At 37.9% G+C, this 22,705-nt stretch overlaps 1 protein-coding gene across 2 annotated transcripts in view; it reads right to left on the bottom strand.

The window, feature by feature from the left end:
* Window positions 1-22,705, bottom strand: part of NKAIN3 (sodium/potassium transporting ATPase interacting 3) — a 328,068-nt gene that overhangs the window by 84,972 nt on the left and 220,391 nt on the right. For both annotated transcript variants that reach the window (XM_056484372.1, XM_056484371.1), the window contains exon 4: window positions 304-501. In XM_056484372.1, the coding sequence (XP_056340347.1) occupies window positions 304-501 (198 nt within the window). The remainder of the gene's footprint in view (window positions 1-303; window positions 502-22,705) is intronic.

Raw genomic sequence — 22,705 nt, forward strand, 5'->3', positions numbered from 1 at the left:
TTTTGGACAAGTCTGCTTTGCTTTGCTCTACATCTCAATGAATGAGAACCAAGGACTCAATTTCTACCTATCCCAGCTATGGCCAGAATGGGTGCTATCCGTGTACAGAGCTTTATGAGATATAAAGAAAGATATAAAGTGCACATTTTTATAACATGAATATAATTCTCTAATTCAAAACACAATTAAAACTTTCTGCAGCTGTCCATCAGCCACCACACCCCCTTTGCAGGACATGAACAGCAGCAGGCTGTGTGTGAAAGGACTGAAGGAATCCCAGTACGAAAAGAAGGGTGAACTTACAGAGAGGAGTATTTGGATAGCACTGTGGATGACCTCCAGGTACTGGAAATCAATGATGCAGCCTGTCACAGAGACATAGGAGTAATCCTCCAGGATGCCAGGGGAAGAAGGACGCACCACCCTTCGGATGCAGCCGGGCCCGTGCTCCCGCCACCACGAGCGGTGCATCGAGATGTTGAAGGTCATGAGGTCTGTTTCCTGGGAGAGGCAGGGAGAAAGTGTGAACACATTTGACTTTCTGTTTCTAAGGTAAAGAAAGGAGAAATAAAAGATTTTTTCTATTATAAGGACAATGAGATAATTATCCTTAATCCTCACCCCAGTAATTCTGGCATGAAAGAGGAACTTTAAAGTGGAGAGAGGAAATTGCAGACATTCTTGATTATTTTGTGGTTGTGCACAGGAACTTTTGCCTGGTATAAGAACAACCTTACCATGTACTACTATACAAACATGTGTTTCCTTGGATTTACAGCCTGAAAAGCATTTTGGATGTTACTTGATTAGAATGTCACTTAAGAACTCTTTTTTTGTTGTTGTTTTTTTGCAGCAGACAACAGAGACAGTTTTATCCCATGGTACTGGAGACAACCTAAATCAAATTTACATCATATCTGATGATTTCCATCATCAGATCCAAATGAGATGTCTCCAGCCAAGCATCCCGCTCTCTTTTCTTCCCTCTGCCCCTCATCCAGATTAGGAATTTCTCAGCTTAGTGAAAAAACCTACATTTGTGAACTGATCTGGGTTTAAAAAGCAATAAGTTCTCCTCACTCAAATCATCTTCCAGATCAGATATTAAACCTACCGAGATCAGTACTGGTTGCACTCTAACCCACAGAGGATGTATAAAGTCTGTGCATTTTAGTAAACACACCATTTCCACTTGGAGCTGTGAAAGTGGCAAGCCTACTAACCTACTAGAGACTTGCTAAGAGCTTAACTATGAAGTACAAACAGGAAAATTCATTTGAATTAATAAAAGATTTGGGTCTTTAGATCATGCATATGTAAAATACACCGAAGTTGGATCAATGACATTTAAATACGAAAAAATCCCAATCCTCATCACTGGGGATAAAGGAGAGTTGAGTTATATTGATATTTTAAAGAATTAATTTAATTTTATGCTTCCATGCTTCCCATTCTGAACTCCAAGTAAAAAAATGTAAAATTGTCAGCCATATGCCCACAAAATACCCCTGGCTTCCATACATGACAATTTGTGAGCACTGCCATGACAACAATTTTCCCTTTGCATGCCACAAACATGTCCTGTTTGTGGCCATTTACTTCCACTGTGACCAAAGGGAAATTCGGTCAAGATTCCAGTTGCAGAAGAAATTAATTTGTTATTTTCCTTTGTTAATTGCCTTTATTCTGGCCACACCAGAAAATTAGCAAGGGAATCAAATCCTGCCATCCTACCTATATCCTAGTTATCAGTAAGAAATCTGCCTTTGTGATCAGCTGGTTTTTTCTTCACAACTTCTCTACCCTTTAAATACAGAATTGCTAGATTTTCAGATGCATTATTTTGAGTTGATGAGGCATTTGTCTTTTGACTTTGCATGTCAGTCCTTGATACTGGTTTAGAAAATTTTCAGCTGCAACAAGAAAACAACTTGTGAAATAAGAAGCTGACAGACAACTCAGTTTAATGAAAACATAATCATAAACATAGAGCCACAGGAAACAGCCAGGGCTTTATTTGTACAACAATGCCAGAGATTGCAGTGTTATCAAGTGCTTTTAAAAATTGTCAGCTCTAAAAAATACCAGTTGTCAAGCAGCACACACATATCCAATCTAGCCTATTTCAGAAGCCCTTTGAAGGGCTTGAGAAGAAATATGGATTGGGGGGTTAGTGTGTATCAAATATTGTGAATAACACTTTGTTATCACAACTATGGGAATAAGTTGTGATGTCCATGGTGTTGGTGTTGGTGTCACAGCTTCCTTTGCTCTTGAGAGTTTATTTATCCTTTACTGCTTTGTTTTTTCATGCTTTTAACAGTATAGCCTATTACAGTGTACATACACAGCTAGTTCAAGGCCAATGACAAAATTCCATAGGGAAACAGCTTGATAAATTTTGCCAACACATATAAAACCTAAGATTTTGGCATGTGAACAGTACAAAACCCTTATAAATAACACCTTTCATTTCTGGAATACTGTTATGTGTGGCTCTTGGCATGATTAAAAAAAAATGATGGTCATGTTTTAAGGCTGGTGGTGATTCAGGTAAGAAGGAAACCGCCAAAAAAAACCCCCAAAAAGTCATCACAGCACTTGCTACCCTTTTAAAAATAAATTCTTATTCATAAATTCTGGACAAAGCCTAAAAGAGGAGATTTTCATAATTACTTTTCCCTTTGTGTCTTACATCCTGAGCTCTCAAAGCAGGTAAAAGCAGATAATGATGGCCCAGCAAGGATCAGTTTTAGAAATGCAAACAAAACCACTTGGTGCATTAGCTTGACCTCTGAAATATCACTTCACAAAATGGCAGCCATAAGCTGCTCGAGCTGATAAATGTTAAGCTGCCAATCAATAAAAGAAAGCCTGACAACAGGAAAAATCAATTTTTACTTTTTTTTTTTTTTTTTAGCAGCTGAAACACTTCTCTCTAACTACTTGGAGATTCTTAATCCATGAAGTGAGTCAAATGCAACAAGCATTAAAAAAATTAACCTGTATCTTTATAGTAATTTACAGAGCCATAGAAAATTCAATGTACAGGATGTACAGGTTTTAAATATCAGTGAACTCCTGAGAGTGTTTTGGTATTTGGAAATTCACAGCTTGGAAACCCTGAGCATGCTGGAAAAGCTGCTGCCCAAGTGGCTTATTTTCAGTTCTACATTTAATGAAAGTTAAGATTTTTCAGAAAGTACAAGCAGATGCCTAAAGTTTTTCAACAGATCATTTACAATCTTCCAATTTTTCATATTAAAAAAAATTGTAAAAAATGTTTAATCATCAGCAAGTGACAATTCAAATGCTTATTGCTTAGAAAAAATGCTGCTGCTTCAAAGCAATTTAAGGCTCTGTACAAGAGAAACCAAGTTGTCCTTCTAACTAACCCAGCTGGGATTAATTTAACAGTTGAAATTTCAATCATGGATGGAAATTGCTCTCTTCTGAGCATATATCTTGACTTTAATTCCATACATCAGCAGACAAACTATACTTCCTCAGCTGATAACCTCTCAGACAGACACCATGAACAGAGAGGGGGCAGATCACAGGTAACAGGTCTTCCAGGAAAATGGTGAGACTTGGGAAAGTGACACAGGGAAGTGAAATCTCATCTTCTACTCCTCCTTTCTTTAGTCAGTATTAAAGCAATACTCCAATCTGGGGTAAAAAGTTTGTTCCTGAGTATAGGAGCAGCCCCATAATATACTTTACTGATGTAGAGTCCCACTGAACTGTCTATGGCTTTTTAAGCCTTTAAACTTCATATAGGATTTGTGTTGCCTGTCAGCCCCAGGATTAATTTTGATTATTATTGGAAATCATTACTATGGCAGGTACATTCTTTTCAGGTGAGATGTAATCCCTGTGAGTCTGAGTAATTCTGTTTCTAAGTGCTTGGAGATAATGTTTAATTTCATTATGTCTGCTTAAATTCTACATTTGGTTTCAAGTGGATGTTTTCTATTGGGCAGGGCTTTGAGCAACCTGATCTGGTGATGTCCCTGCCCATGGCAGGGAGGTTGGTCTAGATGATCTTTGAAAGTGCCTTCTGATTCAAAGCATCCTGTGATTTTTTTGATTCAATTTTTAGGTGGTGAATCTAGGTAAAATTTAACAAACCATAGCATGAGATGGCTTATTTTAAAACTAGAGAGTAATAACAGGTATGATGTTTCTTTCATTTATTTGTGTAAAATTTACACACAGTGTCTATAACAACAACACAAAAAAAAATAATGAGAAATCAGGATTACCTAAAATCACTAATTTTAAAGAAAATAAACAGAAAACACTGAAACTCCAGGGGGAAAACCCAATGTACCCAGATTGCCTTGCATAACAAACAAATATTATGCTGTGACATGATTACCACCACATATATTTGTTCTTTCAGTGTATGCTTCTGCTTTATGACATGTTATTTTGTTCCTTACTAGTATTTAAAAGTACACTCTTATGAAAGATACAACAAAAACAGTGAGCTGAGCAGGATGGAGAAAAAGCACTTTTTTCTTTCAGAAAACAGCAGTCAACACTTGAAATTTTATAGACAAGTGAAAGAGCACAAAGGCTTGGCAAAGCATAATGTTAGAGATCTTGACTTTATTGTTGCTTCTGTGGTATCTAGCCCTTCCTGACACTTGTTATTTTATTGATACATACCATATTGCTTATTACAAATGGACATTAGGCTGAGGCATTAAATATTCCCATTCCATTTCCTAAGTGTAACAAGAATGCTGTGTTCTAACTTGCTACACATATTTTGTCTAAGCAGCGAGGAGAAAAGATTTTCAAACACTTGCTCCACAGGTAATAGAAGTTTATATGCTAGAAAAGGAATAGTACATTTCCTGGTAATTCCCTACACCAAACTTGTTCACTACTGCTGAAAAAACAGTTTTGAAAGCCTGGGCAGACAATTCTGAGGAGGACTGAGGCCATTTCCCATTTCCAAATGGGGAAACTGTCACTAACTCCCACATTGCCTTTATTGGGATGACAATTTTTGAATATTGACTAATGCATTTTCCTGCTTGTTTTTAATTTAAACTCTTGCCTCAATGTTACACTGATGGCTTTTACCTATTCCTTGAGCTAGAAGCTGAAGGTAGCCCACTCAATAATTGTGGTTGCCCACTCAACTGCTAATGGGATAGGAAAATGAACCACGTTGATTCCAGGCTGCTCAAGATATAATACAATCAGCATCTTCACCTCATCCTGAGCTCTCTGGAGAATAAATGACATGAAGAACACTCTTAAATTGGCTCTTATGGGTTGTCTCTGTTTGGGCTGTTCATCTGTCTGAACTGTAGTAAATTCATCTCTGTGCTAGCAATGCACACCACACCAGAAGAAACATGATACATTTGAATTAATTAGCATGAAAAAAGAAAATTAACAGTAAAAAAATCTTCAGACATAGACAATGAGGTAATTCCAGCATCATGGGCTGAGAATGGTTAAAAGAGGTACAGAGGCAAAGCAATTTTTGATTGGTGTGATTAGAGGCTCGTGGTTCCCACTTAAAGAGATTAGAGATTCACAGACTGTAATCATGGCATCAGACCATGGCTAAAGGGAAAGATTTCCATATCAAGGATAATTACTGTTAGAAAGTTACATTGATTTACTTAAATTTTTTTTTTCCAAATCTATCTACACTACAATACTTTTTAACCAAAAGGCTATCTCCCACATCTACAGCCCTCCAAAAAAAAAAAAAAAAAAAAAAAAAAAAAAAAAAAAAAAAAAAGTATGAGTTAATCTTAGCAAGTACTGGCTTCTTCTTTTACTGCTTTTATTCCTTGGGATATAGAGACTGTCATATTTGTTGTTGTCAGATTTTATTTTATTTTATTTTATTTTTAAGTGAACATAATACTTTTGGAAATTCATTTGGAAATTAGGCAAATGATCTATCTATGTTATAAAAATAGTTTTCTTGAATTGTTGTATTTGCTACAAGCTCAGGGATGTGTAAACTCCTTTGGAAAGCAAGCAATTTTAAAATTAGATTTACCAAACTTACTAGAAAAGTGGAATGCAGTGGAACATCTTTAGGAAGCCAGAAGGCAAGAGTCAAAAAGAGAAGCATGCTGCTGCCTTCTTCAAGCAGTCTTAGTATCAGCTGCAAGATGAAACTATGAGAACTAGCAAGGGGCATTTTTGAAACTTGTTGCCCCTGAAGATGAGCTCTGATCTTTGGCAATATTCAGATCCATGCTCAAATCCCAGCTCCACATCTTTTCCTTGTTCAGCCTCCCTTTTGGGGCAGTCTCTCTGCCTGAGAAACAGAGAGATGACAGAGCATGGCAGGGAAAAGCTCCAACACACAAGGAAAAAGCAGCTGAGACAGGGTGATGGGATCAATATGAGCCTTACTTACCATTTGTCACAGGAAATTCAACATGAGCACGAAGGAGTCACAACTGCCCAGAGAAGCTGTTGTGCTCCAGTGGAGTCCTTGACATGTGATTAAGCTGAGCACTTAGTTTGAAAATTGCTCTCACCTATTCCCTCTGATGATCCAGAGGTATGACAGAACAGATTTGGAGTGATGCCAAACTCTGAGCACTGCTTTGGAGACTGGGAATATGACAAGGTTTTCTATAAAGCCAAGGGTCTGTGCAGATTGGTGTCCCCCTCACTCAAGCCATACCTGATTTTGGCAGAAATGATGAAGCAAGGCAGGACTGAAATGTATCACAGTGAAAAATTAGAAACATCTTTGGCAAGCCATATACAGCCATCTCTACCAATGATGTGGAAAACATCTCAGGCCAGACCAATGGGAAAGGTTAAAAAAGGCTTGAAACATCTTAGTGTACAAAAATCGGAAAACACCACAATCATAGGCCATAAAAATTTCTGGCCAAAATGTTTATAAACTACAAGCATTTGACAAAGGAGTTTATAACATAAAACAATTTCAAGACTTAGCAAGAACATTTTAACTTTGTTGTTGTTGCTGGTTTTGAGCAAAATTGCTGAGATCCCTATGGAGTCATTCATACATTTGAAATATCACAAAACTTAAATTTGAGGCCTCAAAAATAAGCTGCCACAACACTTATAGTAAACTCTTTCCCACACTATTTCATATGATTTACAATATTTCTTATTACATTATTCTTATTAATTTTTCTTATTTAATATTTTCATTAAAGCAGACAGGATCAGACTTGTGCCTGAGTACCTCACCATGTTTACAGTCTCTAAACATTCAACAAATACACAGCTTAATGAAATGGAGAAGACTCTTGCAGAGTTGATGGGAACTGGATATCTCCAGTTAGAAAGGAGAGGTCTGGCCTGGGTTGATCATACTAAAAGAATTAATTCTTTATAGCCCTTTGTCTTGTGCCACAGACACCCTAATATCACAAACCTTGCATGGAGTTTCAGTTCTAACACCACTAGGAAATGCATGGAAATAGAGGACACAGTTTTTGCCAAAACACCACATAATCCCTTATGAGGAACAGATGCAATGTAGCCTCTAGTCAAAGCAGGATTTAATTTTGTTATTATCCAAATAACCACATTTTGTTCACAGTGGTTGTGAACAAAGACAAAGCACAGGGATAAAGGCATGATTAAGAATATAATGTTGTAATGATAGTATAGTTAATTTTAACATTTCCCTTCATTTCTGGTGGGTTCTGCTCTTTGTCTGTCCATCTCAACTATAGGAATACACCACAACATCTCTTGCTATGCAAGGAGATAAATTCTATCCTGGAAATAAGCACACGAGAGCCAGGGTCCTAAATTTAAAGGTTTGTACCAGACTCTGATGGCACTAAAAAGCACCATAAAAAGACTTTTGAAAACTCACTTGAATGTTAAAATTTCTGACAAGAAAAGTAACTCCTTGTTTTAAGGCTAGCTAGAAAGCTCCTACCTGCATCCAGGAACTCTTTTAAAGATTAATAGGCCAGTTTAAGCAGCTGCTGTTGTGTTCTCTGCTTTGCTTGCTCAAAGCAATGCAATTGCTTATGATATTGCCAACTCTTGTTTTATGACATGTCTGGTTATGTTCAGCATTTTTGCTAAAGCCTTCCTTCCCAGGGACATGAAATTACAATAGGGAGTTTGTCTTGTTATGAGAAAGTGAGCTGAAGAGGAAAACTTCAGAACTCATGAGCTCTGCTGCTGGGCACTTCCACTCTGTGCTGTCATTTGCACTGCTTGCTGTTTTTCTTAAAGCTGGGTCCAGAAGTCTAGAAGGGAGGCTTCTGTATCACAAGTTCAGATCACAGCTATCCAGGGCATCACAACTGGGACAGTCATGGATCCATCAGGGGCCAACTGGTTTTTAATGTTTCAACAAAGACAATGACCCAAGTGCACCCTAACAGCTTAAAAGAGGCAATAAGGAATATTAATATATAAATCAAACTCCATGATTCATGGAAATTTTGTAAGATCCAAATTTTTGTTTCAGAGTGTGTGCAAAGGACAACCAGTAAGATGTGCTAATTCACTCCATCTTTTGAGAAGTGAGGGTACACACTACCAAAGCTCTTCTGAAGACTCAGAATGCAAAATGAGACAAGAAGCAATAAGCAGCAGTTGTTGAGCTGTGAGGGGTCTGTTTTCTTACTTGCTTTAATTTCAGAGAAGCACAAGATGCTCTCAGAAAAATACCTTTCCTCACGACACTTTCATTTCTGCATTTCTTCTCTGTGATAACAGATAATATTTTTGCCAGTCCCTCAATTTTTGTGGTGCTGTTTGCCAATGACCTTGGCTTTAGCAGAGCAATCCTTTAGTCAGAGGCTTCATTTGCATTCTGCTGAAGCAATGCCAGTCTCCAAAAGGAATTTGATAGCATTTATTTTTAAACAGAGAGACAGTCCTTTAAGAAACCTTAAGGTCAGGTGATGAAATTTGAAATCCTCCCTTTTCCAGCAGAAGTGAAGAATCTATGATTATGGAAAAGACAATCTGCTGCAGCAGATCTCAGTTAGCACAATTCATTTAATTATTCATTGTACATTTACTACAGGCATTAGTTGACATTTTAGGTTCCTTGAAACATTTTATACATTTATGTAAATATATAAATATATGCATAGAGTTTATTTTATTTATGTATACATGGTATGCATGTATTTTTATATTCATATTTAGCTGTACAAATTAATGACTCAACAGTGCTTTCCACAGAACAAATGCCAACTGTGGTCAAAGAAGGCAGCATTACCAATCTCCTTCAGCAGTGCATTGTGCCCTGATCTTAATCAGATTAATTTAATTTGCAGCCTAATCCACCCCCAAAACTCAATAACTCTCACAGACATTCACACAAAAAACCATTTTTATTTATTCTCTCAGGAATTTTCAGGTTTTCAGGGGACTAGTTCAAAACAAGGATCCTTTTTTCTTCTCTGACATCACCTCTCTATGGGTAAGTCTATAATCATAATAATCAAATTTCTCAAATTATTTTGACAAGATTAATCAAAAGTATTTGACAGTGTCCAGTAACTTTTGGAAAATTTCAAGTTTGCCATGTCAAAGAAAATCCGTGAGGTGCTAAGACTAATTTTTTTTTTTTTTTAATTTTGAAGAAATTTCTCACAGAAGTTACTTTAATCTATGCAGTTGTCTATGATCCCCAGAAATATATTTTTAATTCAAGAGGCAACTACAAAAGTCTCTGTTAATAACAAGTCTAGGTGGATTACTTAATGGTCCTGTTAACAGATGTTATATAAATCTGGTCACTTTAAGAGATGCTTAAAGTCACAGGGAAGGCTAATGATCCATTCACTCTTTAACATCTTGTCTGCAATCCTTCATCATGTGAGTTTTAATATATCTCCTCTAATAAATAAGAACAAAATGAGACCACGACGAAGATAAAAGAACATAATAATATTTGAAATTATTGTTTTATTTCACGCTCAAGTTTGAAATAATATTAACAGACAAAGAGAAGAAAGATGAGCAATTTTTAGACAGACTGATAGAGTTTTGAATGACAGCAGGACACAATGGCAAAAGGACAAGTAATATTAACATCAGTTTATGTATTTACTGCAAACAAAATCAAGACTACTATATAAAGACTTTCCTCAAATATATATATATAAAGAATTTTCAGTTTGCCTGAGGAGAAAAAGAATCAAAATGTTGTCAATATCAGGCATTTTTTCTGTAAGCTGATAAACATCTACAAATTCCAATACATTCTGGAAATTATTAAAGTTTACGTAATAATAATTACTAGTTTTTCACTTTGTGTTTCTATTTTTAAAACTGTTTTTAAGGAGCAGTGATAAAGGATGTCAGTGTGACTCCAGGAGACAGCTGAAAGGCTGAGAAGCTAGAGAGTTGATTTGACAAGCATGCACGTGTGTTATTTAATTTCAACAAGCATCCCATTGACATATGGGATCTCCATATATTTGCTGGATTAGGGACAGTAAGAAAAGAAATAGGAAATATACAAGAGGAAAAGGATAAGAAAATTATGAACATGTGGGCATATTTTTACAGGCCTAATTGTGTATTTCTTGGAGATAATACAGAATTTCTTTCAGTATAGCATGTCCTATATAGGGCTGTGTGGCACACTGAGGCATAGAGGAAGGTTTTCTTGAACAAATGCAGCATATTTTGCTATAAAACTCTAGTTAAGTCTCTGAAAACCATCCACAGGTAACTGTAGTGGATTTTAGAACTTCAGGTGCAACTGATACTGGTTTAAGAATATTCCTTTAAAGGAGAATTTCCCATCCAATCTCTGGGCAAGGAATATGAACAGAGTAAATGTTGTTTACATTCAGTTTATTCCTCATATGTAGCCAGCTAATGTCTGTGTGCTTGTGCTGGTTTTGAATTTGATAAAATTAATTTTCTTAATTAATGCCAGGGTAGCTGGTATGGGGCTTTGTTTTGGATTTATGCTGAAAACAGTGTTGATTACACAGTGTGCTGGTTTGAAAGCAAACCAGTGGGGGATCCCAGGTCAAATTTACAGTTTAATAGGGAAATTAAAATAAAATGCAGCAGTACAAAAACACTGACAGTCAGACTACCAGCTGACACCTCATCAGTCAGGGTGTTGGCAGCAGTCCCATTAAATGGTGGCTGCATCCTCCTGCAGTGACAGATGAGGTTCTGTTCAAGCAGTGATCCTGTAGAAGGTGCAGTTTGCCTCTGCAGGTCCAGTGGTGGTGCAGATAGATCTGGTCTTCCTCTAGGAATCCAGTGGAAAAAGGCTGGGTGTGGTGTTCCAAACCCAAATTCCAGGTGGGAATGCTTGGCTGCTCCCCCTGGCTGGAGCATCTCCCAGTGGGATGATGTAATTTTATCAGTCATGCAGTGGGACTGAATGGCCCATTAACAGAAGATATCTCCCTGGAGGAAGGATGGGTTGTGGAAGAGATAAGAGTCACCTGGTTTTAATAGATGGCAATAGAATACATCCTTTTGGTCACTTGCATTGCAAGGTAAGACACACAGGAATGTTTTTGTTATTGCTGAGCAGTGCAGGTTGTTTTCTGCTCCTCACCCTGCCCCACCAGTGAGCAGGCTGGGGATACAATCAGGGCAGCTGAAGCAGCTGTGTGGGGCTCAGCTGCATGCTGGGGCAACTAAGTTCTATGACAGTGCTAAATAGGAAAGAGAAAGACAAATTCAGTGCTAAACTTGTCTTGGGGAAATGGTAGATAGGAGAAACAGGGAAATTTAAAGATGTGGAGATATTAGGAAGGATGAAAAAAAGTTTCCTGCCTTTGATTGCTCCCTGGCCCTTGCAGACTTTCCCACTGCTATTCCTTCACTAATTACCTCTTCTCAGAGCCCCAGACTGTGCAAGAGGTTCCTCCTTAAAGCTCTGCTGAGGGCTGTGTGGATGAGAGGGGATGGGTCAGCTTTAATTGCACAGGCTGCATGGCTGTGGGCATCAAAGCACTGCCAGCCCAGGTGAAGAATTCTGTGGGGAAGAACAGAAATCAGCCCTGCCCAGGAATGCTGCTCAGTGTCGTGCACTTGGATCTTGTCTAACACGGGCAGGGGTCAGGAAACACGATGGGAAAATCTCACCAAATGCCAGCCCCTCTTGGTGCTTCTAGGTAATGCTCATGTCTTCACATCTAAAGCATTGCAAGTCTTAGAGCTTGCTTTAAAATGTAAATTGCATAGTAGTGATAGATTCAGTCAGCCACTGGCAATGCAGAGCCTCAGGACTTCAGGCAGCTTTGGACTGGATCCCTTTAAACATAACTGTGGGACAGGGAAGCACACACCACTAAACCAAAGGGATGTGAGATGACAGCACAGCTACAGGGGCATGTCAACATGCACACCTAGAAAACAGATACACCTTCACTGCCCTCCACTGAACCCTCCTGCTTGGCATCAAAAGAGATTTTGCCAACTTGCTATGTCCTTTTTAGAAAATACAGCTCCTCATGCAGACACACGGAGGGCACTAAATCATTCATACATTCTCTGTAACCAGGCAGGTCTTTGCACAGCTGGCAGAATGTTATGGGGAGGGAACATTTAGCTTTGCAAGCTGGAAAACAAGGTAAACACAGGCAGACATCTTAATTTGGCAATCCTTTTAAAAGCTGTAGCTGTTATTTATGATTTTTTCCCTTTCCAACAAGAAAAGTTAATATTACGCAGTAAAGACTTATGACCTGAATATAAAAAAGTAAAATATCCAAATGGAAGAACACTCCACCCCACAAAAAGCCCCCATTGTTCTGTTCACATTGTTCTGCTGAATTTTAAATGCACTCGAAATGAAGCAATTTTTCAGCTGAAAATGCACTTCCAAAGCAAAAGTACTAAACCCCAGTAATTAAAAGACCATATGTCTCAAAGTTTTTCTCTGAACAGGCCAGCTTTCTACAAAACACCTTATTTCTCAGAAGGCAAACAATTTGTTTTCCCTGAGATAAAAGCCATAAAAACCGACAAACTTTATATAGGAATCTGTCAAATAAATTCTTTGGAGTCCTGTTAGTAAATCAAAAAGGAGCAAACATCTCTAAACAAAGGAGTTTGCTTGCACTCACTTTAAATGTTGTCACAGGTGATTCTTTGGACAATCTTTAATCTCTAAGAGCTTTCCTTGTGTTGATTGTACTAACTCATGAATGAAAAAAGAAATAAATTACATAATCCATACTGAACAAAAGTTTTCTATTAATACAGTATCAGGAAATCACAGAGAAAATGAACACACATTGTAACAGCCAAAGCCTGGTCACAGAGAGGTACCTTTTCAGCTAAATTATTATGATTAAATTGTCATGACTTTCACCACCATAGAAACAATTAATAATGTTATAAAGGCATTTTAGCCACCCTTCTTATTGTGCTACATTATGGGGAATAAGCTGTAACAAGATGAGGAGGCTTTGTAATTCACAAGCATAATAATGACCAGTTGTGACTATATAATTTCAATAATTTAATTAAATTAAATGTAACCCCTAACTCTTCTAGTAGTATTGCTGTTTACCCCAAGCCTTTACTCCCTGTAAACTATAAGAGAAAATTGCATTTTCAGAGATTAGAATTGGCCATTCACTGATGTAATGACTGAAGAATCCTTCTGCATATGGTGCTTACAGACACTTTTTAAGGAAATGAGAAAGCCTGTTTCATCTGTACCTAACAGCTTCACCACTAATCTACTAAATTCTGACAGTGATGTGTCAAGTTTCTGGAAATACTAAACACATGACCACAGCTCAGGTGCAGAGCAACTAAACATCAAACATATATTGTGCAGATGTGTTGTGTGCAAGGTCAACTGAGTATTTGCAGTGCATTCCTAGAGGGAAATGTTGGACTTATCTGTCTTGAATGGCCAACACTCACAGGTGTATAAAAAATCAGGTACGCTTGTTAGTCTCACCCTATTTGGCTTTCATTTGGTTTCCTAAAGAAAGAACCCTCACAGCATCTCAGTACACACCAATTTCTGTCTCTCCATCCTTTGGGGCATTTTAGCAGCTATGCAAATGTCTCACATATATTAACTTAACCTCAAGATTTCATTAAAAAAAGGAACCAGGAAGAGAATAAGAACCCTAGGGAAAGTTTGTCTTTTTCTGATAACAGAGAAATCATAGGAGAGATTGATGTCAATGCTCAAGTATAAAATGAGGCACAGCAACTTCTGCTGTTCTACAGCCACTTACAGCTCGTATTTATTGGGGTTTCAACAATGTTACAATTGAATGTCTTCAAGCAAGGAAATTACTGCTTTTTTTGGGAGAATGGCCACCAGAAACCTTCAATTGTTATCAAACTATGAAAACACATTATGTAGCCATTAAAGGTAAAAAGAAATTTTAAAAAGTTTGTTCAAATGACATGGAGAGGCACATGCTGACCTTTTCCTGCCTGCTGCATTCAGACAGGATGTCTTAGGGGTGCTAATTTAATTGATACAGATTGTATCAGGTGAGAGGTTCAAAATCCCAAAAATTGCTCATGGTTGACCAAGACCATGAGAAGAAGCAGGTCATCCTGGCATGTTGGGGAGGGAATAGAGAAATCTTATAAATGCCTAGCAAGTAGTTCTGAAACAATAAATGAAATTGAGATGTTAGCATATTTTGATATAGATGCTGAAAACAGTCATGTTGAGGTTTGAGGCCTCTTCCTTTGTTTAGACAATACCAAATGCCACAAATACCAAAGAACCAACAGACATCCTGTCCCAAGCCTGGCAGGAAAGGTCTGAAGATAAGGGTTACAGCTAAGAAAGCCATAAAACACGGTAATTTAGTAGTTTCTATAGGTTGCATGCAAATATTAGGAAATTAGTATATTGTATTAGAAATTAGTATATTGGTTATTAGAAATCAGAATATTCATTATAGAAGAATACTTATTGTATTGTGAATGGAAAATCACTCTCTCTCACCTCTTACCTCTGATCTCTAATCTCTCTCTCTTGCTCTCTCTCACCTCCTTCCTCTTATCTCTTACTCTCCATGCTCCACACTCTTTCTTACGCCCCCACCCTCATAATAAACTGCAAACCTGAAGAACAGATAATAGCAAGCTCGTGAGTCTGTCCAGCGACCATCCAACAACCCGACCCCCACACTGGCAGGCCTAGGTTGCTGCAATAAGGATAAGCAGCCAAAGACCATGTTGCCATTGAGTTTTATGGGTACAGAAGAAGATCTGAAGATTGGGCTGAAGAAGAATCCCACAAATGGTTAGATATGCTGTGTTGAAAAGTTACAAAGGGTCCTCTCCTTTGTATGTATTCCCAACCAAGAGAGATTGGTAATTTCTGTTTCCCTTTTTGATACCTTAAGATACACGGAAAAAGCAACAGAAGTCCAATCTAGAGTTTGGAAGGAAACATAGTTGAAACAAAAAAAGAAGAAAGGCTATGAATAGACAATCAGATACAAACAGGTGTTTTAATGAAGAGAGTAGAGGAAGATAGGAAACTCACTCCCAAAACTTGCTATTCTAAAGAGTATATTACTTCAATTTTAGATGAGAAAGGAAAAAAAAAAAATCCCAGTAGGAGGAAAAACAAGAAGCTGTAGACTGGGGAAGTATAGAGCAAAGGCTTTAAAAAGCCTGGACAATAATCCACCAGGTTTCTGGACTGTCATGATCATGGGGAACTGATGGATGAGAAACAAGAGAATGCATGCAAGAAAGCAGAAGTGCTTAGGATTTATCTTGTTAAGCTCTACTTAACAGCACACATCACTTCCTGCACAGTTTGAAGCAGGGAAGTCACCAGAAGAGAGTTTGCAGTTTAACTCTTGGAATACTCACTTTCAGTATAATTTTGTTCAATTCCCCTCCATTACTTTTACATCAAGCCACATGTATTATCCTAAAGCCATCTGGGTCTTCTGTGTCATTATATTTTTTTAGATTTATGTCTTGTTCTAGCTGTTAATTCAGCAAATATGAATAATTTATTCCTTTTTGTTCTATTTTCATAATACAGTTTATTTTGCATATTTTGATCTATACAGAAAACAGCTGCAAAAATTACGGAATCAGATCTGGTGAAATGCTGGTCTGAAACCAACATATGTTTCTCTGTTGATTCCACTGGGGCTGAAGTTCAACTCCAGATGCATTACTTTTGCATCCTGTATTGAAACTTTGTCTATGTCTTCCAGACCCTTCTCATTCCCAACTCAGGTGCCATGCTGGAATGGTTCTCCTATCATAATATTTTCTCCCTTAAATTTTGCCAAGCACCAAAACTAGGCACTTTTTTCTGTGCTTTTTAAAGACCTAATGAAGTAAAGAATAAATGAAAAAACCTCCTATCTAAAAATCACAGTGTTTAAATAATATTCTTCTTTAAATAAATCAGAGAATTTCTTTCCTACCATAGTCCAATATGCAGGCAAACTATATAGCCATGGAAATTACTGCTACAGAACATGACATAAGACTGTGGCAATATGGAACAGTATCTCCAGGGGGGAAAAAAAAAATGTTGCCTCTCTAGGATATTTCCTTTCCTCTCCCACTAAATCAGATATCCTGCTGGAGAAAGTGGGCAATTAAAGGCACTGATGCATCTGCACTGAAGTGAATGTGGGAAAGAACATTAAGCATGCAAGAATTTTCCTGTTGGGAATGTAGAGGTCAGGGAAGAACAGCAATCAGGCATGAGATTTTTGTTTGGGAAAGCCAGTAGTGAGAGAATAAGCAACACCAACAGCCATGGATAATGACAGCATCAGTTGGGTAATTAGTTTCTCTGGCTGCAATATTCTAGGCATTAATAGCATTGCCATTTATAGCCAGAGAGTGATTATTAGAAATGTAAAAATCTCCTGTGACTGAGGTTTAATGCTGCACATTAGACTTCCAGTTAGATAACTACTGCCATCATATTTTACAATATTGTCTATTGCCACTAATAATTCCAGGTGACTGAACTGAAAGATAAAGTGATCCCAATATGATCTCATTAATATTTAAACCCTGCCATGTCCAGAGAAGTCTGTTGTCCTATTTTTTGCTTTCAGCTTTCAGAACATTATGGTGGATTTTCACTACTTTTTTGAGAAAAAATACTTGAAATTAGGAAATTGTAAATATCACAAACATTTCTGCTACTTCAGTATTTGATTTTGTAAACTGTATAAAATACTAAGTCTGAAATCACACTAATGTTGACCAATTAATACAAGGTCATTGCAGCCCTGCTTATTATCTATTGCTTAGGTTCAGTTTTTGTATGCATTTTGGCTGTCTAAAAAAAGAGGAAAGTAGCTTTAATTCACTTAGTCTTTTGTCAGATCTTGATGTCAGACTAACTCAATCCCATCTTTTTGTGACTCCCTATTTCACCAGCCAAAATAATCCTTTGTGATGGAATCTCCTGTACATAGTACACTTCTCTGCACATAATGCACTTCTCAGAGGCTTTTTAAAAACTCTTAATATTGAAAATAGGTGAGATAGGTAGCACCTGACAGCATCTGTACTGACAGGAAGATCAGTCAGATGTCACAAACAAAATGCTGGAGGCAATGTCATCATTAACACCTCCCTCCTCAATTTTGGCACGATTTTTTTTCCCAGAAGCACAATATGTAAAATAGATTAGCACTACCAGCCAGGCAGGGAAATACCCTGAGTACCATCAGCAATCACATAATTACTCCCATTGCATTTCCTCTCAGACTTCTCAGGAAAAGCCTAAACTTTCCATTTTTTTAGCATGTGGCCCATTTGCCCAGAGTAAATTTGTGCCACAGCAATGGAAGAGCTTTCTTATTCAGTAAAAATGGCTATGGATTTCCAAGGAAGGGTAAAAGTGTAATGGAAAACAGTGTTTGCCTCAGAGCTCTTCTGTGAGTTGTTTATGCTCTCAGTCATTCATCCAATGTTTTCAGTGTTGCCAGTGATAGCTCAAGAGAGAAAAAAGGGTAAACTCAGCAGCTAATGTTGAGAACCTCATTTTACAATGATTTCTCTGGAAATTTTCCCAGATTCCACATCTGCCCTGGCACAACAGCCCACATTTCAGAAAGTGGGTCTCACTGGAGATGCAGTGAGAACAGCTACACTTACTCAAGTGGGTAGGCTGCTTTTCTTCTCCCATTTGAAATACTCTGCCTGCTACTTATCCTTAAAAAAAAAAAAAAAAATCAAGCCCAGCTAGACAGTGAGAACATGAACAGTGTACTTTATAAAAGCCACAGGCAGGTCCCTTTCCAGCTCCCAGTATTACAGCTGTAACACCAAGAGCAGAGTAGAAACAGAGCCCTATGACAGACAGAGCTCCAAAATAGTTAAGATGCTTTCTTTTGTTATTTCAGCTCTGCAGTATTTTTAGATGTTTCCTGTGTTTCTGTCCTCAGTTGCAACAGGGAGGTGATAGTTAAATTCAAGACACAAAAAGTACAGTCTCTGACATTGGTGTTTTAGATGATTTTTCTGTATTACAAATAGCAGATTCAATTTTATAGAATGACTTGGGTGGAAAGCAACTTCCATTAGACCTGATAGCTTAAACCCTACTCAACCTAGCCTTGAACACTACCAGGAATGGGGCATCCAACACTTCCCTGGGAAACCTGTTGCTGTGTCTCACCATCCTCTCAGTAAAGAATTTCTTTCTAATATATCACCTAAATTTTCTCTCTTCCAGTTTGATGCCATTCCCCCTTGTCCTACCACTCTATGTAAAACGTGCTTCTCCAGCTCTCCTGCAGTCCCCTTTAAGTCCTGGAATGCTGCTATAAGGTATCCCTGGAACCCTCTCTTCTCCAGGCTGAACAATCCCAACTCTCTCTTAGGCAAGGCTCTCCAGCCCTCTGAGCATCTTCATGGGCTCCTCTGGACCCAGTCAAACAGGTCCATATCCTTGTTATGTTTGGGGTCCTAGAGGTGGACACAGAACTCTGTGTGGAGTCTTTTACCTCCCATACAATTTAACTTTTAGAATATCTCCATTACTATTGCTCAGCATTTGCAGCCATATAATGTTAAAAAAAAAAAAAAAAAAAAAAAAAAAAAGCTAAATAATCTCATGACTTCATGTAAATCTTTGTATTTATTCCAGATAGAAAAGAGGAATCACAGCATATATGAAGGATTTCTCTCACTTCTGACAAAACAAAAAGCAAATGTTCAAGGGTGGTTTTTTTTCTCAAACTGTCAAACAACAAAAGGATACAAGCTACACAGGCTGACTAGCTATTATTTTGACAGGTTCTTAAATTAAACTATATAAGTTTGAAAAGAGCGAAAAAGTTAGTTTCCAAGACACTTGCAGTCAATTGTTCCCTCTAAAATCACCTCTGCCTTTTCCTTCTAAGGAGAGTGAGATAAAGAAAATCTTAGTAAGAAAGAAAAAAACAGGTAAAATTGTTTCTTTCACAACCCACGGAACATTTAAGGAAATCCTTGTTTATTGCAGAAGGAATTTTTGTATTTTGCAGAGGATTATTTCTTTATGTGTAACACCATGTGAGAGTGGCCTGAAGGGGACACTGTCTCCATGGACAGCCCTTCCAGTCCTTTCTCTTCCCCTGACTCTCCCCAAAGTAATTCTTCGAATGAAAGCCTCACTTCAAAACCTTAAAAGAGTTTCTAAAAAACCCCAAACCAAACAGCAAATGCTGCAATGGACCCTGCAAGTCCCCACTTTTGTCTCATAGCTATTCATCCTATGTAGAAAATAATTTCTGTAATGGCAATGGGATTTCCTTTGTTCTGCACTCCCATTAAGGCACTGATTTGTGTGTTCCCCAAGGACCAGGGCACATCTTGAGACAATCATGGGCTCAGGTGTGCTGAAAAGGTTATTCAAGAGATCCCAAGGGCAGCCACAGTCTCTTCATTCTTGTACCTTTTGTCCCTGATAAAGCTTCAGCTTGCTCATACAGTATGGGACATTATTTTTTTAATATGTTTGAGATCTTCCTCATGTGCTGGTTCTGTGCTCTAAATGGCCCAGCTGTAGATTCTAGGTTTCATTCTGATTTCCTTAAAATCTTACAGAAGATGCTCAAAGGTCTGTGTTAGTGCAAAAACACATAAACCCAGATCTTGACAGGCAAACGAGAAATAGCAAAAACAAAGAGAAAAAAAACTAGGAAAGCAAAAGCTACCACTAGTTCAAAGGCTAAGAATGGAAAAAAAATCAACACCCCTTTTCTCAGCAGAATGAAAACTGACTGCTGATAATATAGACTGGGGACTAGGAGATTATTTGTTAACTTCTGAAAATGGAATTATGGTAGTGAAGCCAATGAAAAGAGTTACTGTTTGTTAAAGCAACTTCACTTAGTTCAGAGGAAGGTACAAACAATGAAACTGGGTAGAAGAGAAAAACCAATTTGAATTGGTGACCTGGGAGTAAGGTGTGCCCTGTTTCTCATCTGACTTGTCACAGAAATGATCAGCTCATATCATAACTGAGCCTTCTCCAATTAGAAGGCAGACTCAGGGTACTGAATTTTGTGACAGCATGCAAGTAATAATTACCATGGCTACTGGAGAGCAGTCCCATCTGATTTCTGGCTTTCCAATTACTTTATATCAAACAAATAGCCATTTTTAAAGATTTGAATTAATATTTAAATGGAAGGATGGACCAACACAGGCTTTCAATATTTTTCCTTGATAACAATCTTTTTACACTTAAATAAAAAATAGATGAAGATTTTTGTGGAGGATAACAATTTCTGAGTCATTTAATAGCAAGGAAAATGACAAAGAAAGAATCTTAAGCATCTTAGAGGCAAGAGAGACAAAAAGAGAATTTTGTCTCTCCTTTATGAGTTCATTGGTTTAAGCTTATGCTTAATTTTACCAATTCTTACTACTTATTAGGTGGATCCAATTTGTAGAGTCGTGCAGTCCATTCACCACTTATCTAAAGAATTTCAATGGCACAGAGTAGGAGTTCTCTAGCAGGGTATTAAAAGGAAACTAATGAATAGGCTCTCAGGAGAAGAGATCAATCTCACTTACCTTCAGTAGGTCTATACTGTCCAAAAATACCTCATTTCACCCCATTGTCTTTCCCTCCTGGAAAGTGAGATGTACCTCCAAAGGGCTCTAGGCTTGTTCCTACAAATGGGTACTTAAAAGTGGTGTGACAGGCCCCTGGAGGATGTCTCTCCTCTTCCTGCTGAGGGTAGAAGGAGCCCACATAATCAACCTCGACTGGTTTGAGATGATTAATCCTCCAAAGTGTTTTGAAATGTAAATCAAGACTTTAAATCCAGCAGACAGGATCTGCACTAAATGCATTTACTTAATAAATGTCATTTTTTTCATCATTTTGAGGCACTGATGAGGCTGAATCCATTTATATGTATAAGTTGCTCTCAAATCCTGGAAGATGGTATATAATAAGGTGACTACTTCATATTTTTAAATAACATGTTGAAAAGTTGAAATGTAGTAATTTAAGAAGCAGGCAACAGCTTGGCTTTCTTTAAATGCAGTAATCATAGCAAAAAATTATATTAGCATTTATTAATAATAATATTTTCCTTTAATAAACTAGTTCATTCCAAGTTGACATTTCTATCTTTTTATTTTAGTGGTGGAAAACTAATCCAATTTCCAGCTATAAATAACGCTGTTATGAGCTTGTCAGGTTTTGAAAAATGTTGACAATTAGAGGATTAAGGAGAAGAGAAAGAAAATTATTAAGCAACTGCAAAGGCTGTTCTGAGGGCACATTGGAGGAGCTGGACTAGCTTAAACATTTTAAGTACCAGGGAGTCCAAAGCAGGACAGGATATTCAGGTGAATAAACTGAATTTGGAGACTTTGCAGGAGCACAAAGGGGTCCTAAGAAGAAAGCCAAAGGGTGTTTGGGAGCACAGGAAGAGTAGCTGGGCAGCCCCACAAGGCTGCAAGCCCTCCATCCACACTGCTTCCAATAGCAACCACTGAAGGTTGGGTTAATTTGCTCCCAGGAGAATAAAATGCTGGGAAAACCATGGAAATGTCATGTCCTCTGTAAGAGAAACTTCATAACCCACCTTCACACAGAAAGGGCAAAGACTTTAAATGATGTGATGCCAGAGGATGGCTGTCCATCTGTGGAAGGGGCCAAAGCATCCCCAGTGTGCAGCCTAGAGCTGGTCCAGCACCAAGCCTCCAGTGCTTTCAGACTGTTGCACTGGGCTGCCATTCCTTTCTTACCCAGCCTCATCTCTGCTGCCTTTCATTTATACCTTACTCCTCCTGATGTATCAGATATTCTAAAACACAAAATCTCTGGGCTCTAAAATCTCCCCAGCAGGTGCTTCTGAAAGGCATGGCTTACATACATTTATGTAAATTTATACCATGTGTAGGGGGAAAAAGGGATTTTTCTGCATACTCACAATTTAACAGTATCTACAAAATAGCCATTTCATAATTGTTTGATTTCTTCCAAACCACAAAATGTGAAAGCAACCTGCAATCCCAAAGTATACATGATCAATGTACTTCCAGAATAGCTTGGCATTTTGTAGCAAATAACTTATGCTGCATTTATCAAACTGAAAAGAACCTCTCCTCAGGGGTGCATAATCCTTTCTGCTCCTTGCCTTATAATAAACTAGATTTATCCTTAACCTTCTCTTCTGTATAGCATTTTGCAGACCTACTACATGTAGGTTTTAAACCAAATCTGCAAAGATACTGCTTTCCAATTTTCTCCAGAAAGCACTCCTAATGCTTTAAGGAA

The sequence above is a fragment of the Oenanthe melanoleuca genome, chromosome 2, assembly GCF_029582105.1.
Source record: "Oenanthe melanoleuca isolate GR-GAL-2019-014 chromosome 2, OMel1.0, whole genome shotgun sequence".
Taxonomy (NCBI): Eukaryota; Metazoa; Chordata; class Aves; order Passeriformes; family Muscicapidae; genus Oenanthe; species Oenanthe melanoleuca.